The 21148-nt window shown below is 42.8% G+C and overlaps 1 protein-coding gene across 5 annotated transcripts; it reads right to left on the bottom strand.

The window, feature by feature from the left end:
- Positions 1-1530: 1530 nt before the first annotated feature.
- Positions 1531-19654, bottom strand: Lman1 (lectin, mannose binding 1). 5 transcript variants are annotated; one of them, XM_075968444.1, is made up of 14 exons: positions 19391-19654; positions 15560-15714; positions 15372-15479; positions 14654-14715; positions 13760-13859; positions 12166-12289; positions 10779-10837; positions 10274-10406; positions 8884-9077; positions 8717-8787; positions 7029-7179; positions 4889-5010; positions 4573-4635; positions 1531-3469 (listed from the first exon to the last, which is right to left on the bottom strand). In XM_075968444.1, the coding sequence occupies exons 1-13, from the start codon at positions 19626-19628 to the stop codon at positions 4599-4601; spliced, it is 1554 nt and encodes a 517-aa protein (XP_075824559.1). In that variant the 5' UTR covers positions 19629-19654; the 3' UTR covers positions 1531-3469; positions 4573-4598. The 5 variants fall into 5 exon arrangements, with proteins under 5 accessions (XP_075824559.1, XP_075824561.1, XP_075824560.1 ...); XM_075968446.1 differs by having other exon boundaries at positions 1531-2449; XM_075968445.1 differs by having other exon boundaries at positions 4586-4635.
- Positions 19655-21148: the final 1494 nt, after the last annotated feature.

Genomic DNA, 21148 nt, shown 5'->3' with positions numbered 1-21148 from the left:
GCCTCACATTTGGGAGCGCAGGATTTGCGCAGCCTTCTCTGTCCAAGGGCACAGTGGTAGAGAGAGGGCTTTTACTAGCCGTAAGCTGGATTAGAGGGTGAACTCTTAGCATAGAGGCAGATGGTTCCGATTACTAAAACCCGCAGTCAGATTCAACCTTCTGCCTTATGATTAATACACTCAACTAATTTTATGGGGCAGAAACCCCACCCATTCCCTGCTCTGCTTTCCTTAGGCATCTAAATTTTATTATTATTATTATTATTATTTTGGCCAGAGATGGAGATTGAGCGCAGGACCTAGCATGTGTCAGGTCAGAATACTGACTTTGAGCAACACTCCCATTCCCTAAAGTTCAAATTATATAGACAACAGGGCTTCATCAAGAGGCCCATTTCAATTATATTAATTGGAGCCAAGTGATATGGCTGCCGTGGAATTTCTACATCCCAGCCCTGGAGTACAGCATCCTGTTGGAGACAGTCCAGTGAGATTCAAACCCCGGAATGCTTTATTAAGCAAAAATAATGCTTTTGATCCACATCTGACCTCACGGGACTCTACGTCTCAGGCAAGCGTTGCTTTGGGGTTCCATTCAGTTTGGTCCCGCTTCACTGGGAATGGTGTCTCACACAGAATACACAAACCAGGCAAGAGAGTTCAAGGGGTGAGCCATGGTCTTTAGTTCACCCAGGGAGAGTTGCTTAGCTTCTTCTGCTGTATGGAAGTGCCATTCACCTTCCCGAGAAGCTGGCTTTGACACTCTAGGAGACAGGACCCCCGGTTGAGTCAAGCCCTCAGTATGCATTGCCATCCTTTATCCTTTGCACACAGCGCTCTTCCTGGGTGATGTGCTTTAGCTCGGTTACAGCCTCCTCACTGTGTTGTAACAGTGCATTCTCTCTGGCTATGGCTTTCTTCAGCTAAGCCATGACTCTAGCAGTTCTCAACCTGGGGGTCATGACCCCTATGGGGGGTGGGGAGGTTGGAAGAAGACCCTTTCACACAGGGGTCACATATCAGATGTCCTGCACATCAGGTATTTACAGTATGATTCATAACAGTAGCAAATTTACAGTTATGAAGTAGCAACAAAAATAATTTAACTTTGGTAAGTGTATGTCAAAAAATTATCCATTTATGTCTTTATGTTTGGTGCATAGAAGGAAAGAATTGCAGTGTTCCCTTGGTGGGTTTTTCCATTATTATGTAGTATCCTTCTCTATCTTTTTCAAGTAGTTTTGGTTTTAAGCCTATTTTGTTAGATTATTAAAATGAGTACACCATCTTCCTGACTGAATGTGACTAGCTGCTTCAAGTGCCTGCCACGACTTCCCCAAAATGATGTGTTCTAGCTGGCTATTACAAGCCGAATGAATAACCCATCTTCTCTTAAAGCTGCTTGTGGGCAACTGGAAACAGAACAGCAGGGTGCAGATCACAGATAATTAAAATACAGCTGCAAAACAGGGCCTATTTGGAAAATAGCTACTTAGGCCCCAACATCATATCAATGAAGGAAAAAGTCAGTTTACTAAAATATTTCTTTTATTTGAATAAGGTCATTGACATTTCCTGAATTCCAGCTAGCATCAAGTAACAATCAGAAAAGCAAAACAGAAACAAACAAACAACAAAAAAAAAACCTTGACAAAATGTTATATAATTGAAACTGACAGTGGATAGAAGACCCTTTTAAACTTTAACATCATAAAGGAAATATCTTAAAACGGGCAACATACAGATTTTAAAAAGTTGCAAGAGCTGATCTCACCCTAAATCTTACAAATACAAAATTCCCAATGACTAATTTGTTCATCACTTTTCTCCAGCCAGCACGTGGGCACTGCCAGGGCCTCAGACCCCGGCGACCAATCAGTTCTTTAGAGACCGATTCTCAGCAGAGCAGCAGGTGAGCGAGCCCTGATTCAAGTCTTTTCCATTGTCCTCAAGTTATCACATGTGCAGCTGTCTGAGATAAAACCTGGAGACAATCAGAAGGCCACAGCTCCAGCAGGCTTCCTGATGAGCACGCTTATGCTTCGCCATGAGCCAAAGATGATTCTACAAGGTTCAAAGTCATCACTGAAGCGCCAAGAGGTCAGCTAACAACCAACCTGCGGTTAGTTTGTAGTTTCTGATGAGCAAAGAGCTTTAACAAAACAAACAGTAGCAAACACAGAAGAACCAGCAGAGTTGCTGATCTCAATGACAGCGAAAACGTGGGTAGCTCAGCTTCGAGCCAACAAAGACCCACCACACATACGCCTTTCCCTACTCCTCATTTTAGAGGTTCTCAGCTGTCAGTGTGCTATGTCTGTGGTGTCTGTGGAGTGGACACTCTGAAGCCCCACATGATTAGTGATGTGGCTAGATTGGAATGGAGCCTTGGAATCTGTATTCCTCGTAAGCATTCCAGGATCTGAATGGCTGGTCCACAGGCCATGTCCTGAAAAACACTGATGTGCCTTCAATACGTGACAAAACACTGTTATTGTCTATGACTTCATGGGAAGTTTTACGCTAAAGAAAGCATTCAAATAATTGTAACAGAAACAGCGCATTACACAAATCTATCAGCAATTACATAATTGAGATTTCTTTTAAAAGTGGCATCATAAAATTACATTAACATTTTAAAATAAATTTTGTTTTAATCCAAGGCACCTGTAAAATACTTGCTGGTGTGAGAAGTGAACTATTCCAGTTACACAGAACACTACAGAACGGAGGAACTCTGGCAGTGATAATTTCCCCCAGAGCAGGGTTTTGCTCAGAAGATTCAGATTTAATGATCTTGAGGAAAACAAAGACAGACATATTGTGTGAACAATCTCGCTGAGTGATTTTTAAGCAATTAACAAGTAAATGATTCCTGCTCCAAGGGCTAGCTGCAATCACGTCAGGAATGATCGGTGCACTTCTCCTGGACTTGAGCCTGAAAAGTGTACCCTGCCCTGATCTGGGGTTCCTTTAATGTTCAGGCACACACGACTGTGGACTTTGTAATGTTGGCTTTGGCAGCCTTTTATCTCAAGAAGATACCCCAATGCCTACAATTTGGCTTTTTTTTTCTGAAAGTTTTTTAAAAATATAAGTAAATTCTGGAAGATGACACTTGTGGAGCATGGCTTTCAGAACGTCAGCTGCAGAGGGGAGAGAGAAGTGCGCATGCTGCAGCTTCTGCAGCCACTGCGAGGGCGCGGTCCGAGATCTAGGAGGAACGCCAGCAGAAAAGGCAAGGCGAGACTGCACACACGGTGCCACACAGAGTGCTCGTCAGAAAGTCTTCACACAGATTTTAGGCTGTTAGCCCAATCTGCAAATAGCATTTGAGGGAAAACGTACGAAGGCTTAGAACAATTTAGTTGCATATCTTAAACAGTATTGTTCTAGATCCCATAGCAAACGAGATCATTACTTTAATAAGAGGTAAATTGTCTTGAAGTCAGCAGAAGTCCTAGCTCAGCTGTGAAAAGAAAAGTGAAATCTGCACTTGAAAATGTCACAGGTGGTTCCTCAAATACCTACAACTAACTGTGCGCTGCTATCAGCTCTTGAAGCCTAATGTTTCCTGGTTAATTCACCAATGGACGCTTCACGGCATCCTTATAGCCAGCATTTAAAGGAGAAACAGGGAAGTATTTACTTTACAAATTTGTTTTCAAATAGCTCAGAGCTGCTTCTGCTATAGCCCCCTCAATTTACATTTGAAAGTCACAAACCAGAGTAATATAAACCAGAATGTATTGTAATTCCTGTGAATTTAAAATAGCTGTAGAACATGTAATTAGAGCTAACTACATGTTTGACAGATTGAGAGAAATGAATTCCACAGATTAAAAGTATAAAAATTATTTCTGTAATATCAAATTGACATTATTGGAACAAAGATATTTAAGACAATGGACATCATGAATGATTATACTAACAGGCAAAATATCCATTAAAAATCATCATCATAAGACTGTTCTCACCTAAATGATGTAGGCAAAAAGTAGTTATTCACTTCCCACAAAAATTTTCTTTAAAAGTGAAATACACATCCAAGATTGAGGGGGAAATCATTTCATTAAATGCTTCAACGCCTGGCATCTAGCCTCAAGCTCTCAGACAAATCATTGATCCCAGAGGGAGATGTGTTGGGACCAAAGAACTCTAGAACTCACTCTTGTATTGGGAATTCTCACTTCTAAAAATGACTTTGGTTACAAGAGTCACGTGAACAGCATGCTTTTGTTTAGACCTCATATTCTGGGAAAAAAGGCAAGTGTTTATATAAATATAGAACCCTCCGAGAGCGGAGCTGGAGAGGGAATGCCCACAGCCAGTGGCTGCCCCTGTTTTATGTCTTGACCTGCCATTATTCTCTTCAGTGGTTGCATTCTGCCTACCGGAAGCTCGCTGACATGTAAGGACATGTAGTACTATGAACAAAAATGTGGTTGTCTTGAAGATTTATTCTTACTGAAAAATGAATGTTATTTTATACAAAATTTAATAACTTAGACTATGGATCAATTTAAATACTAAATCCCTTCGAAAAGACAACATTTGCACATTCATACATACATGATGTACATACAGGAAAATGAAGGTCAAAAGAATTTTTTGGCAGCTGCTTCTTGCTGAGTCCTAAAAAAAGAAAAGGAAAATCAACAGATGCTCTATATACTTAACTTGGGAAAGAAACAGGATGGCTATCAATGCCCCCTGAAGTAGAAAATACTGAGATAAACACACTCTAAACATGCACACCCAAGAGACTAGTGAACAAGTTTGCTTTGCCCTGAATTGTCTGTTAGTGAAAGAAGCATTAAGGTCCTAGTTAATTCCACAAGTATTTTATCCCTAAAGATGTGGGGTCAAATGTCATCAAGAGACCTACCTGTACATGATATAGCCAATGAACAACACTGTCTGCACGACTACAAATATCACAAAGTGGACTGTGGATAAACATGACGGAAATGGTGGCAGTTCTGGGCATTTGGGTTTGTCATTAGACGGCTGCAAAGCAAACAGTCTGTATTACAGTTAGTCAGACATGAATGTGTAATTGTATAGAACGCACAGTCTGTTAAATAAGCAAGTATTTCATTTACTCATCCCCCTAAACATTTTCTACCTATTTAACTTTTACTATCTTTTAAAAATTCTTTTTCTTTCAAAGAGCAACTGACATAAGAAGGACCCTGTGCCAACTTGGTACCACCTGCCCCGCCCCAGCTTCACTACAGACCATGACTTCAGTGCCCTTCAAAGCTCTAGAGAGCAGGGCTCCCACAAACTCCTACAGCTCTGGATGCTTCCAGTTCACAGGTTCTGTACTGGCATAGTAATCAATAGAGCAGACCTCATGCTCAGTAATGTTCCAGTCCATATGATAAATTACATGCACCCTACCAACAAACTACTCGAACAGAATTTTGTTTCCTGTCTTTGCAATCTCATGTCAAACTTGACTGACTTCTGAAAACTGTCCATCTTCTGTCTCCAAAAGACAAGGTATTTTAAGGGGCTAATTAAACATCAGGGACAAAGATGTCACCCATATAGTGGCTTCTAGGATTGGCAAAGGACCCCATCATTTAGACAAAGCCTACAGAATGGGAAAAGATTTGTTACCAACTACACATCCAATAGAGGGCTATCTAAAATATACTATCTAAATATATATAAATATAATATCTAAAATATATATAGAACTTAAAAAACTGGACATCAAGAAAAGAAATAAACCAAGTAAAAACCAGAGTACAGATCTAAACAGTGAGTTCTCAAAAGAGGAAACTCAAATGGCTGAGAAACACTTAAAGAAACATCCTTTATCAAGGAAATGCAAGTTAATACTTTGAGATTTCTTCTTTTACCAATCAGAAAGGCCAAGATCAATAAAACAACTCTATGCGAGCATAGAGTAAGGGGACACTTATCCACTGCTGGTGGGAGTGCACACTTCTATAGTCACTATGGAAACCAGTGTGATGGTTCCTCAGGAAGCTGGAAAGAGACCTACTTCAAGATCCAGCTGTCCCACTCGTGAGCATATACCCAAAGGATCTACATCCTGTGACAGGGACACTTTCTCTGCTGCTCTATACAGTGACCAGTAACTGAACACAAACTAGATGTCTGTCAATGTATGCATGAATAAAGAAAATGGAGTATATTTACATAGTTGAATATTACTCAGTTGTTTAAAAAAATGAAATTCATAGGTAAATGGATGGATCTTAGAAAAAAAAATCTTGAGATAACCTAGATCCCAAAGGGCAAAAATGCTAGGCATCTCCTTATATATAGATGCTAGCTGTGAAGTCCTTGGTAAGCAGGCTACAAGTCACACAATCATCAAGGTTACAGAGTAAGGAAGTAAGCGGGAGGACTGGGTCACGCTAGGAAGAAGAAATAGAATAGACACTTATGGATGGGGAGGGGAAGGGGCACTGGAACTGTAGGATCAAAAGGGGAGAGTGAAGGAAAAGGAGCTGAGAGAGGAAAATTGAGGAGGGACGGCTAAAACAAGGCCCCCTGAAGGGTTGTATAGAAACCTAATACAGTAGCAGTTTCCTAAGATATATACACATACAAAGGTGATCTAAATGTGCTTGCCAAATAACTGGGAAGACAGAGCCCCAGCTGAACATTTTTTGTTACCAAATGAAGAATCTTGGAGGAGTTCAGAGAGGGGAAACTATTATCAGACTATATTATACTAAAAAAAAAAAAAACCCAAAAAAGAAAAAGTCTACCTCATATACAAGTATAAATCCTCAAACAAGTTCAAAAAACATGATTACAGAGGATATTAAGATGGAAGTACAAATATTTTCATCGCCTGGTAATATAAATCCCATACCCCAAACCCTCGTTGCTTGCTCTTGCCTAGTAAGCAATGACAAGTGCAGACACCGAATTCTGCTTTCTACCTAGGAAACCCAAATCCAGCGGCTTTCAGAACCTATGGGACAGTTAGGCCAGAACATGAGCACAGCTCAAAACCATGGCACAGGGAACCACCTTACCATGCTGCGCTGTGCCAGGCTGTCGATGTCTCTCTTCACGACATGCAGGTGCTCTTTGATGTCCATGAAGTGCTGAGTGGTTTCATAGACGCCTGCTGAACCGGGGTGCTGTATGCCACTGACCAGCCGCACCGTTTCACTCATGGAGTTCCTGGAACACAAAATCCCTTTGAAATCATAAGGGTTTTGTTTTTTGTTTCCAGTTATACATTTTAAATGGTTACCCCCTTTTAAGCTCAACACATCAAATTGTTAAAAAAAAATAAAACTCCAAAGAAACAAATACAAAACCGGAAGCCAGACATAGTAGCACATACCCATAAGCTCCACACTTGGAGACTGAGGCAGAGGACTAGGGCATGATGCTCGCTTCCTATCTGTGGGTTTAAGGTCCTAGTGATAAGCAGATGAGGTGGGAGCAGGAGGTAGCAGGTCTGAAAGGGGTAATATGTACAGTGTGTGTGTGTGTGTGTGTGTGTGTGCCTGTGTGTGCACACGCATGTGCTGCAGCTTACTAATGATGGAGGGCCCACTAGGTCATTTGTTCAGTTGATCATATAGTATGAATGTTAATTTTCTGGTTCTTACATTTTGGTTATATAAAACATCAACATTAAAAGATGGGTGAAAGATACGTGGAAGCTTAATGTATCAGTTTTACAGCGTCTAACGTTCAAACTCAAGAAAATAAGGGGCTTGAGAGATGGCTCTGGTTAAGAGCACCAGCTGCTCTTCCAGAGGGCCTGAGTTTCATCCCTAGCTCCCATAATGGCTCACAACCATCTCTAACCTCAGTTCCATGAAATCTAACACCATTTTCTGGTCTCTGAAGGTACTGTATGCACACGGTATGGACATACATATAGGTAAAACCAGCCAACTACATCAATAAATAAATCTTTTGAAAAATAGTATCAAAATAAAAAACACTACATTATAGAACCCAGTAGACTTCTAAAATAAATCTATTCATTTAGCTAAACTATTTGAACAAGGTAAGTATCCACTTTGGAATTGTGAACTGACAACAAAAATGTTTCTTAAATGCAAAGCTAAGGAGCAAACTACAAATTTCCAGTCATCAATAGAGTCCTTGTAGCTTCTGATCTTCTGTTTAACCTGGTCCTGTATGGTTGTTCAGCCCTTAAGACTCACTTTGACACCTCCTGTCAAGGGTTGTACCGGGTGGGAACACTGACACATTAGTTTACAAAAACACACATGGCTGTGTCCTCCTTCACAGACACTGAGAAGGCTGGCTCTCTATGTGAGTCAGCCATTGTCACTAGAGATATGTCATTCAACTGTCCACACTGTCTATTCCAGCTCTGCCCAGCCTGTCATAGGGCAGAAGGTGGCATCAGAAGTTGTTCTGGGCAAGCATGCCTGCTTTCCAGGCCTGCCACAGTAAATCCTTCCACCCCCAGCATTTCTCAGTGCAGTGACAGCTCACTCCAGTCCCTAATTTCCAAAGACAGGCACTCACCTGGTCTCCACTCACTACAGCAAACTTCTTTGTTTTTAAAGACACTAATACTGGCACATTACCCCCGCTTTTCACCTTATAATGGCTTTTAAAATTTAGACATTTGTAGCTTACCCTCCTGAAAGACAAACACGGGAGAGCAGGCACACAAGCTTCTTTAGGACAGGGACAAGATGCTCACACATGACTGCTGTGTACTTACTTCATCTCATTCACTTGTCTCAAAATCTCCTGCTGCGTCTTCACAACGGTATCCAGTTCCTGCTGAGAGACCTGGAGGGAAGCAAGACGAAGCAGCTTAGCACCCATGGGTCATGTGAGCACAGCACTGTTCTGTCTCTGGCTGGGGTGCTGTGTTGGAAAGTTTACCTGTCCCGGCTGCCCTGGGGTCCCTGTTCCTCTCCTGGAGATCTCCTCTGTCAGGGAAGAGACGTATCTCCTCTGTTCATCAAGGATCATATCCAGCTGTCTGTTAAGTTGTTTGATTTCCAGATGGATACGATTCTGTCCCTCAAAGACCTGTCTGAGCTCGCGATCTCCTATGCTCTCGAATATGTCATCCGCTGTAAAGCAGTTGCAAATTAGTCAGTACAATCCTCCACACCTGTAGCTTTGAAACACTAACAGGCCAAGTGCTGACACATTCCAAAACCAGAACATTACCAACACGGGGTACAAACTTCCGACATAACTAAATTAGTTCAGTCATAACTAAATTACTATTTTAGTAATTACTAAATGAACACTAAAAATTACTATTTGAACCTTTTCACTTAAAATAATTTTTTGTTTTATATATATTGTGTAATTTTACTAGGGAAAACTAACCAGGAGTAACAGAAATCAAAATAATGACAGGCTATGTGGAGGGTGGGTTTACGGAATCAGAGAACTTTTGGGGTGAAAAAAAAACATTCCAAGCACGGACAGTGATGTTTAGGTGGAAAACAACCAACTGTACACCTACTTCAAGCAGTTTCAGGTTACGGTCACAAATGACATGCTAGTTATCATACCACTGATAACTGTGAGAACTGTACATCACACAGCGTTCAAATGCTAGACATAGGCTTTACCAAGTAGTCTCTATCATTCATGCTGGTGGGGAACAGACCAGATATAAAACTAGCAATCAGTCTGTTTGGCCTTGACATTGTTACATTTTTGAGAATGTAACAACATATAAGGCCTCAATTTTTTTGGCTTACACTAGCACTTAAAGTGTAATCCATTAAAGTCCAGGATTCTCAGTAGTAAGGGGAAGGTACTGGGAAAGAGGGTGTCATTTTCTTCAATGGTATGGTCACTACTGGACTAGCTGGAAAGAAAGTGTTCAGAGGGAAAGGAAGGTAACAAAGGAAATGGAGCAATATTTCTAATACATTGTATACATGCATAAAACTGTCCAAACTTTTCAATAAAGCCATTGTGTAACACTGAAAGGAGAAAGAGAGCTCCCCCCTGCCTTTTTAAAATAGTTTTACTTAGCAGTCACCCAGGAAACCAGCACTGTCTCTTGTTTTTCATTTGTTTGGTTCACAGAGCACAGTGGTGAATATGTCAGTGCCGTCCTCACCGGCTCCAACCCAGGGGCTCATGCTCACTCACAAAGCTATGGCGCTCTTCATGCACACCTTACAAGCCACACTCTCTTGCTTTCCCACTGTTCCCAGCAATTCTGAGTGTGCTGAGACAGCAGAGATGAGGCAGACAGTACACACCCAGGTGTCCCCGCAGAGCCGGCCCAGCCACAACTCACCTGGCTGCCCCTGGAGGTCAGGATGGTCCTTCTGGAATTCCTCCTTCTTCTTGTCCAGTTCTTGCTGGAAGTGCTCAAACTCCTCTTGGTACTTTTCCTTTTCTTTTTCTGAGATGTCTTTCTCTGGCGTAGGCTTTTTCAGAGGAAGAAGAGGTCATAGGGAAGGGAACAGGTAAGCTATTTGGCATCTGTCCTTCTCAAGCTCACTATGGCATCACTGGCTTGAAGGCTGTCCCTTACCTAAACTACAGCTAATTTGTTCTTGGTTTTAACAACACCAAAAATCACAGTAATGACTGCCTTTCAGTGAGCATTTACTATATGCACACTGGTCTCACTTAATCCTGACAAAATCCAGAAGTTGCCACTGAACAAGCATCAAGCATGCTACAGAGGTTCAGGAACTCATACAGGACCCAGACTGACATCAGTCTACTCAAAACCCACAGTTTGGGCAACACCACTGAAAACTGGAAATTAACTGCTTGCAAAAAAGTGTACTTACTGGCTCTTTTCCAGGCTCAGTTAGTTGGAAAGTCAAGAAAGAAAGAACATCATGGTCATCTACAAATTAAAAAAATAGTTTCAAGAAATGCTGTAAGTAATTGTTCATAGTTGTGAGTTTACTTGACAGGTATATATGAAAGCCTGACTTCAGAACTACTCTAAACCAACCCCAGGTCAGCAGTGAAGCAGGGTCTAACTGGAGCGAATGGGGAGTGTCTGACAGTGAAGGATGCTCCTGCATGGAAAAAGCCCTGCTCCACGTGCACAAACCCCGTCCACCTGTGTGCAGGGCCCTTCCTGTGGCGTACACCCGCGCTGCCCTTTCATACTTGCTTTGCTCAGCTGGCTGATAATAATACTTCTATTTTATCTAAACCATGCAAAGTCAAATTAATACCAGGTTGTTTAAGCTAAAGGCAGGTCCAAGGAGACTGGACCCCACAGCAGTGAACTGCTGTGCCAGTCCCTGGCAGCTGCGTCCATACTGTGGTGTGGAGAGATTTATTCCAAGTGCTCAGCACCCTTCTCCTTCTGCCTTTCCTGGGGAGCTCTGAGGGGGAGCTGGGTAAACAGAGTCTGAGGCACTGCAGACTGGGTAACCTGAGGAGAGATCATGTGCTCAACAGCCAGGAATCATGAGTCCAGACCATGACTTTCTGGCGGTGACTATGTGACCCCTGAGAAACTTGGCAACACCTGAAAAAAATGGGGATCCAGACCTCCTCCCTCTTTGCTTGGGTTGTACAGAACAAGCTACAGCTTGGGAAGTATTTCAAATGGTGATGTGTCATTGAGTACAAAGCAGTACTGGTGTGGAGGAGCTTCATTTATCAATATACATGGAAAATAACAGCAATTATTTTCATTTAAGGTTTGCCCTAAATAATATTTCCTTGGGTTTCCAAAGCCACTTGTATATGATACAGCAACTTTTAAGGTTCCTAAAACACTTAGGAATTAACTTTTTATATCCTCAACTTGAAATATGTCCCCTTCACTACAAAATGTGTCTAAATGAATGGTGTAATTTACATACATCCATGCAGCCAACACAGCCAAAGACTGGTAGAATGGGCCATGGGAAGGCTCCAAAGAGATGGAGAATTAAAATGGAATCGAGTCAATATACCTCACACATACTATCAACAGTAAGAATCATTCACAGGCTTTCAATATGAAAAGATAGTGGGCCGGGCGGTGGTGGCGCACGCCTTTAATCCCAGCACTCGGGAGGCAGAGGCAGGCGGATCTCTGTGAGTTCGAGACCAGCCTGGTCTGGTCTACAGAGCTAGTTCCAGGACAGGCTCCAAAGCCACAGAGAAACCCTGTCTCGAAAAACCAAAAAAAAAAAAAAAAAAAAAAAAAGAAAAGATAGTGAGATTTACCTGCAAGACCTCCTGTTGCCGCAGATATCCCAAAATGCCCTTGTGGGGGGATAATCATATTTTCCACTTTGGCGCAAAATTCATAATCATTTTTATCTGGTGTAAAGCCATTATTGATCATGACCTGGGAAGACATACTACAGTTGTAGATTATTTCAAAATAAATTTCAGCATTTTGTGATTAATAATATTCACTCTTGCTTCCTTCTATTGCTATAATTCTTTTTGTATGTGGATATTGTGTGTGTTTGTGTTTGCATGTGGGTGTGCATGTGGAGGCTGAAGTTGACACTGGGTATCTTCCTCAACCACTTTCCCCTTTATTTACTGAATCAGGGTCCCTACATTGATCCCAGAGCTCAGTGATTGTCTAGACCAGCAAGCCATCTTGCCCTGGCTCTTGAGTGCTGGGATTCCAGGTGGCCACACCCCTTCTCAGTTTTTACATAGTTTCCGGGGATCTGAGCTCTGCCTCTCAGACTTACACTTTATGCACTCCCCAGCCCTACAAAGGATAATTTGCGATAAACTCACTTACTAACCACCATTACACAGTAAGAGCATTCACTTAATTTTTTTAACCCATCATTTGTCAAAGGCTCAAAAAGAGAAAATGTTGATAGTTTAACAATCTTTCTACAGTGAAGTAAGTTCCTCTCTCGCAGAGCCTTAGGGGTCATGGTCATTCTGAAGAGACCACAGCAGGAATTCAAAGCTCCGGTCATCCTAGGTTAGCAAATGACAGTGCTGCTCAGCTCTCCTCTGTCTTCCTTTAGGCACCTATCACCTCAGGTCTGGTAGTGAGTGGAGCCCTGTGGATAGGGCAGAGCTGTTCAAACTGTAGTTCTGTCTGAGTTACTTAAAACCTCCCACATTCAGTTTCTCCAGAGAGCCTAGCCCTTTGCAAAGCTGCATTTAAAGCACAAAGCACCAGGCTAAGTCACTTGTTAAAACTGCCTACACCACAATTCTATTTCCTGCTGAGAACACCAGCTCTCTTAAAGCTTCCTCACAGGACGGTCACTGTCAGGCCTTCCACCCCACTTCCGGGATGTCTCTGTCTTCACACTTCAGCAAACTACTAGCTCTCTCAAATGTTCAACTTCTTAGAGACCCTATCTGCTTTCTGTGCCGGGAACATACACATTCCCGGTCCTGCTCTGAGGTGCATCTCAACTGAACCACTTCTGGACTTTTCCCAGGGTCATTTCTCAGGGTCCAGGTTCCAAGGTCACAATTCCTTAACACTATCTCAATTCCTCAGCCCTTGTCACACAGCACAGTGATGCTAGTTTCCTCGAGGACCTGCAAGCTCTTCAAGAAGAAAGGTCTTTGTCTTACTCATATTGGTATCCTGAAGACTTGGCTATGTGCTTACAGTATCTTCGAGCTGGTGCTTAAATCTCCTCTGACCAAACAAACTTACTGACAAAGCTTACTACAGGAAATAACATACATCAGATGACAAACTTAACTCTGTTCTCAGGGCAATGCATACAGATGTGCGATACCCATGTTTAAGTACATTAACTTCTGTCAGGAATTGAAGAGAAAAGTCACGCTAGAGTGTTACTTATCGGTTACTGTCACTCACCGTCAGCGTTTTCTGGTAATAGGTAATTTTTGCCCGGACAGGATAGGGTTTATTACGAAAGTCCCTCTGACAACTCGCTAAAGCTTGAGAGGCACCATCACTGCAGGTGGAGGGAGAAGAAAGGAAGGCTTTTAGTATTTAAGATTCAGGAAGACTCAAAAATATCAGTTACAATGAAGCTTATGATGGCTCCTATCAGTCAGCAGACAGAAAGGCCTTTCCTGTCAGAAGGCCACTGGGTGCTGAAGGGAGGAGGATGTGTTACTAGGAGAGAGGACAGTGTTCAAATCACTTGGGGATTTCATAGTTTACTTTTGTGGTATTGGGAACTGGACCTAGAGTCTCACACATGCTAGGCAAGGGATCTACAACTTAGCTACATCCCCAGTCATTCCTGGAGTCTGTCACTTTCACCCAAGCCAGCTGAAGCTGAATCTAAAGGAACAAGCCAGGCACTTCTAGTCTAAACCAGTCCACTAGGGATGGCAAAGAACCACCACCATAGCAGTCACCAAGATAGGAGAGGGCAAAGCCAGGCGTGGGCAAGAAATTTTCTTCCACTCAACACCTGGAACACTGTAACGCATGGACAGTCGTAAAGTGACATTAGTGTTGAAAGCGGTGACACATTTAATGACTGGGGACTCATTAGTTGGGTGAAAGCTAAATTTATTTTTTGAAAGATCTCTTTCAATAAACATGGAAAGGTTGGCTCACAGAAAAAAACTTCAAGACAGGAAAGGAAAAGTACAACTTTTCAGTGAGTTACAATATAACAGTTCAAGAAAAAAAAACATCATATTTTGTTTGGAGCGTGCTGAGATTTGAAGCAATGTATTTCATGAGGTTGCCAAAGAAAAGCTGAAATGAGAAACAAGGCAAAATCCCACTTACTTTTGATGGTCATAATTAATTTGTCCATTGTTGCCTATAACTACTATAGCAGGATTATTTTTCTAAAAAATAAAGAGAAAATATTTTAGTATGTTTCATAGAAAATTTCATCATTCTTCATGTGCTATGAAAACTCATCTGCTAAGATTCCAGGACTCTTAAACTTCTGAAATAGTGTGGCCTAAGCTTTCAATGCATCATCAAAATTTCTTTAAATTGCTGACAGCAATCTCTGAAAATCAGTAACAACAAGCCAAAGGGAAGACCACCAGCCTGAAAGTGTCCAAGCCACAGGTTAATGCTTCAGCATCTAAGTATGTTTTGCTTTTCAGATGTCATCAGAACGGCCTGACCAAAAAGTCATTAACACAGGAGAGCTGAGGGTGAGGGTCATCGTGCCCAGCACCCGAGTACCGCCTTGGCTTCACTGCCCACATCTAAAGATTCATGCTGGTTTTTTCATTTACTAAGCACACACAGGGTGTGAATCACTGACAGGTCCTCAGAGCTACGTCTGTAAATTAGTGTGGGAAAAACCGTGTCTGCACAGCTTTCAGTGTGAGATTCTCTGCTACCAAGACTAATGACCATGCTCAGACTATCAGCCACATTCTTCATTATTAAATTTAAGGTGTCAGGCAAGCTACCTCCCCACAGCCTAACTCTGCTAAAATACATTAAACGGAAAATGGCTACAGTTTTAACAAAAAAAATATACCTTTCCATCATTGTCAAAAGAATCAAAAAACACTCCAACACCATTCCACGTATCAGCTGATCCAAACACAGGGCCGTCTAAACCTTGATTTTCTGTATACCAAATTGCCTGAAAATACGTAAGAGGGAACAATTAGGAACCAGTGGTTTGTGCAGCTAGACTGGCTCAAGCAACAGAAACGGGCATACTAGGCCATCAGCTCCAATTCGACCTCTTCCGGTCACTCGAAATGTCACTTCCACCTCCCAGTTCTCGAAGGCTGCTTTCGTTTTTGTCCACACCGAACCTCGCTGGCTTTTTAATGATGGTGCTATTCGAATCTGATCTGAACTTGGAATAGCATCTATGGCAAAAATGAGAAAAGGAGAGCTTTCAGTTATAATTACGCAGAATTCAACACTCACAGCTGAGTTGCTATCTATAGCTACAAAGAAGAAATTTTACCTTCTTATTGTACACAAGAATCTTTGTTAGACATGGTTTCAGGCTGACAGTATGACTTTGAAACGTTAAGGGAGCAATATCTCTTCTGTCTTTGAACAGAGAAATGCATCTGCAAGCCTACATCCCCATATTACACAGTAAAAGTCCCAGAGACTTCAAACTTTTGCTTTTATATTATGGTTTCCAATTTTGTGTTTTTATGGGTTTTGTTTCTGTGTATATGTTTCTTGTGATTTTTTTTATTCTTTCTGTGTTTTTCTTTTTTTTTTTAAATTCTGGTTTATGTTTTCTCATTAGTTTTCTAAAGAGAGAAAGGGCACAGAGATGGATGGGTAAGGAGGTGAGGAGGATCTAGGGAGGGTAAACAGTGGTCAGAATATATTGTATGAATTTTTAATAAATAGGAAAGCTGTTTACTTGATTTTCCCAATCTATTTTTAATAAAAATTTCCCCAATATTAAAAGTCCACGTGTTTCACCAGTTATATACTACAAACTGTATAAATACAGTCATAACATTAGAAAAAAACAGTAAGAACCAACACTAGGGATCAAGTTCAGCTGTGATTTTGAAGGAATCATTCCATATTCTATTAGTTTCATCATTTATGTTCATCTGTAAAATGAAAGGGGCAGGCCTGACAACTGCTCTAAACATTGCGAAATCATATGCAAAATATCCTGCATATATACATTTTCCTAGGAAGAGGGCCAACTAAATAAAGCAATTTTTTAACTATGGTGGACTCTCAGAGAAAACAAGGGATTCTCAAGAGTAGCCAGCTCAAGTCCCAGTCCAGGCACTTGTGGCTGCCGGATCTTGAGCGTGTCACTGGTACACAATGTATAAGAATGTACACGTAGGTACGGCACAGGGATATAGCTGGCTCGGTTTCAAACAATCACAGCAAAGCAAGGCAAGCAACTTTGGGGGTTTTCCAGATTATCTAAAAGTTAAATCTATACAATATACTGAGTGTGCAATAGTATCATATTTAAAACAACAATAAGCAGGCTTCAATTTTAAAATACATGAAGGAGTTGGCACATGGATCGGTGAAAAAGCACGTCTTATCACTCATGGGCTCTGTGTTTGACTCCCGGGACCTCAGAGCCAGAAAACAAAACCAACAACGTCACTGACAGGAACCGCTAAGGCTCATCTGGTGATACCGGGCAAGCAGCATGGGTGGACAGACTGCTGAGCACACCCAGTCTGTAAAAGATCAAACCCAGGCTCTGCAAAAGCCAATAAACTGAACCACAAAAAACCAAACATGCCTATAAATCCTTCAATCCTCTTACTAATTAACAAGGTACGTGAAAAGGCCTACATGTCGAACCATTCTAACATACTCTTTCAGACTGTCACCGTTCTGACTGTGAGGACTCCACTTTGTAGGGAGGAAAAGAGAGCTAGGATACTTTAGTGGACTCTCTGGCTCAAACACTCACAGAGTGGGGAGAACACTATGGAAAAGGCCTGCACAGAGAAACGGAAGATTTGAGAAAATGTCCCAGAACCTTCGTCTCTCTGTAGTTCTTGCTCCATCTATACAGGAGGTGTCTGGCTGCCTACCACAGCTCAAATAGAAGAATGAAGGGGAGAGCTTTGAGAGTTATGAACAGTTCCAGATTATTAGCATGTCTTGCCCTTGTGAACCTAAGGATATGTACCGACAGTACAAAAGGACTAAGATTTTAAAAAGAGAAATAGGTAAGCCTAATCAGGGCTGAATGTAATGGGCTGTGTTTAAACTAAATCCTAAGTTTCTTCATTTTTCTCGTTTCAAATGATAGATTGCAAGAAGAAATGAGAAGGGAGAAAAATGACCAACAGCATTAATAGATGAAAAATTACAGTAACCACGAAAGCAATGGATTTCCACATACCACTGAGTGTCAAAGTCAGTAAACAGATCAAGTCATGACTGAAACAGTAAAATACTTTGGCCACACACATGCATTGGGATACAACAGAGAGCACCCTCCCCTTGTACACCCTGTCTTTCAGCCACGGATGACCTTGAACTTCTGATCTTCTTGCTTCCACCCCCAATGCAGTTAGCACTGGGATCAAGTGTGAATCACTACACCCGGCTTATGGGGTGCTGCGGATTGAACCCAGGGCTTGGTGCACGCCGGGCAAGCATCCTACCGAGGCTATAGCTCCAGCCCTTTATCCTGACCTCTTTCACAGGAGACTAGATCTGTTGCTTGTGGCTCTGTGAAAGAGTGATGATAACTAATTTCAGTAGCTGATTACCACTCTGCATTTGCTGATGCGTGACTGCGGTGGAAAAGACGGAGAACAGCAGACAGGTGGCAGAGAGGCGCCCGATTCACCACCATTTCCAAAAGTCTTAAAAACACAAACAAAAGATCTGAAAACCTGTGCTTGGAATCATGACCCATCATCTTTGTGTACGCGGGGCGATGTTATCACGATACCACGAGCCCAGAAGGCTTATAATAAAAGAACTGAGTAACAGCATAATTGCATTGCACCCTGTTTCATGAACTTAATGACTTGGTCATTAAGTTCAATGAAATTTACACCTGGTAATTGCACATTAATTTGAGGGAAATGGCCTTTCCTGGAAGGGTGCTTTCTATTTAGCAATTATTTTCTAGCAATGAAGCGTTTTGTTTCAGCCACTGGACAATCTCGTGACCTATATAAAAAAAGCCTTCTATAAATGATTCCTTAATTACACACAAAAGTAGACAGTATTTACTACTTGGATGTATCGGGCAGTCACCGAGGAGCTTACGGGAGGACAAATGCTACTGATACTCTTCGGTCAGCTGTGACACATCAGCACTAAAAGTGTGTCCCCGTTTTCGTTTCACTGAGCGGTGCTCAGTCACAGTTCTGTCATCTGGGTCAGAGTGAAAAAAGTCTGAGGCAGAAACCACCTCATTCTGAGAGGCTATGACTATTCTTAGTCCCAAGTTCAGAAGTCATCAATACAAAACTCTGTCTCCTGCACTAACTAAACAAAAGTTTATAGTGTGAAGATCAAAGACCACACACACCGTCAACTGAGAGGCGATTCTATGGTGTAACCCCAACACTTTAAGAACGACATCCAAAGACCTAAAAACCACTCTGAGACTCTATGGTATCTTGGAACATTCGGGAAATAAAGTACAAACCTGGTCATTGCTAACTCCCTAAAACAAGCAAGCAGAAGGTTGCTGGAACTGGTCTCAATTGCTATGGCCAGGCAAAGTGCACCCTTGAGACGTGGCATCTGGGTATATTGTAACGTGACACCCAGAAGCTGGTTTGAGTACAGAAAGTAACAAAACACCTCCGAATCAAACAAAGTGCTGATGAGATTAAGAAAGGGAAGATTGGGAAGTGGGTGGACAAGTTGGGTGAGAAGACTCAGGATGCGCGGGGGACCTGCGAGCCGGGGACCTGGAGTAGGGGCTGCCTGGGGAGTCCTGCCCCAGCGCATGGATCGTGCAGAGCTGGAGCTGACCCTCGGCCCGGCAGGGCATTGGGAAGATGGACGGAAAGCAAGCAGGGAACCCAGCCCCCGACCCCCGGCCCGGCCCCAGCTTACTCCCCGCGTGGGCCCAGAAGGGCACAGTCCCATCGCTCTGCACCAGATGCGGCCCTTTAAAGCTGTATTTGTACTCGAAACGGCGGTGCGGCAAGTCGGCTTGGGTGCCCGCGGCGCCGGGGGCCGCAGCGTCGCCTCCCGTGCCATCGCTCCCGACGAATCGGCTGAAAGACAGCAGCAGGGCGCAAAGGAACGGCCGCGCTCCAGCCTGGGAACCGCTCCGTCTGGACCCCGCCATCTTGGATTTGGGGACGCAGGGATCGGCGGGAGAGGGAGGGGCGCTGGAGCGGCGGATGGCCAACAGGGCGCTCTCTGATTGGTGCAGCCTGGGAGACCCGAGGGCAAGGGGTGAGCCCCGCCCCTGGCCTCCTCTATCCCGGGGCCCATTGAGGACAGAGCATCTGTGGGCGGGGCTACGGAAGGGGTGGGGCAAGACCGGGACTCACAACTCCTGCCGCGTGGGGCGGGGGAGGAGAGGGGGAGGGGGTGCGGAGATCGGACCTTGGGGTGCAAGGGGTCCCAAGCTCTAGAGTGCCTTTTGGGAAAGTGATTCCCACTTTTTCCTACTACCAGGTTTTCCAGGCTCCAGAGTAGCGGTCTCCCTTCTGTGGTTTAGAAAGACCTTGGAAGCCCTAAGACTTGTGGAGCCAGCCCATAATAAACTATATTTAGAATAAAGACACTCATCATTTAGTGGCTGGCTTTCCTTTTGTGAACGTTCCAGAAATAAGGCGGGATCATGAATACTAACAGTCTCAGCTCACTGAGAGCATCTCAGAAGAGCCCTAGGATCTTTTAGGTGGTGGAATCAGGGGGCTTTATATCAAATCAACTCTCATTTCTCAAAAAGTGATTTCAAAGACTTTACAAATTTTTGAAACCATGACAACAGTGCATTCATATAAACTTGGTAGTTTTGTTACAAGCTTATATGCTATGAATAGAGTTGACGAATAATTTGCATTTTATTTTACTTTTTGGTTTTTCGAGACAGGGTTTCTCTGTGTAACAGCCCTAGCTGTCCTGGAATTAGCTCTGTAGATCAGGCTGGCCTCGAACTCACAGAGATCTGCCTGCCTCTGCCTCCTGAGTGCTGAGATTAAAGTCGTGAGCCCCCACCACCCGGCTTTATTTTATTTTTATTATTTTGTGTGTATGTAGTATGTGTGCGTGGGCATCACGAACTACAGCACACATATGGAGGTTAGGTGACAACTTTCCTTCGGAGCAGGCTCTCTCCTTCGGAGCAGGCTCTCTCCTTCGGAGCAGGTTCTCTCCTTCGGAGCAGGCTCTCTCCTTCGGAGCAGGTTCTCTCCTTCTGTTTATGAGTATTCCGTTCTTGGGGTTAAACCAGATCCTAACATTTTCGGAGCATCTGTATTGTTAGCCTATTCATGGTCATCTAGAGGTTTTTGTTTTAGTATGATTTAAAACAAAACAAACCGAGAAACAACAAAATAATTTTACATGCAATTCTAGTTTATCTGAGCTGTTAACAGCACACACCCTTCTTAGGGCTGTGAGATCGATTTTTGTTTGTTTGTTTGCTTTTTGTTTGTTTGGATTTTGTTTTTTCTAGACAGGGTTTCTCTGTGTATCTCTGGCTGTCTTGAAACTCACTCTTTAGACCAGGCTGGTCTCAAACTCACAAAGATTCACCTGCCTCTGTCTCTCTGAGTGCTGGGATTAAAGGCGTCTGTCACTACCTCCCGGCTTGACTGTATTTTTTTGACCTCTTGGTTTCTCCTCTTCAGACTC

The sequence above is a fragment of the Microtus pennsylvanicus genome, chromosome 4 (assembly GCF_037038515.1).
Source record: "Microtus pennsylvanicus isolate mMicPen1 chromosome 4, mMicPen1.hap1, whole genome shotgun sequence".
Lineage (NCBI taxonomy): Eukaryota > Metazoa > Chordata > Mammalia > Rodentia > Cricetidae > Microtus > Microtus pennsylvanicus.
Note: the sequence above shows the minus strand (reverse complement) of the source record. Positions and strands in the feature narration are given on the sequence as shown.

Excerpts from the sequence above, each read along its gene's own strand:
- Lman1 (XM_075968443.1), bottom strand. The coding sequence starts at position 19,628 with ATGGCGGGGTCCAGACGGAGCGGTTCCCAGGCTGGAGCGCGGCCGTTC. Across the intron at positions 9,078-10,273 it reads TGACCTCCAGGGGCAGCCAG|CGGATGACATATTCGAGAGC; the intron begins GTGAGTTGTGGC and ends ACTGCTTTACAG. Across the intron at positions 7,180-8,716 it reads AGACAAGTGAATGAGATGAA|GAACTCCATGAGTGAAACGG; the intron begins GTAAGTACACAG and ends TTTGTGTTCCAG.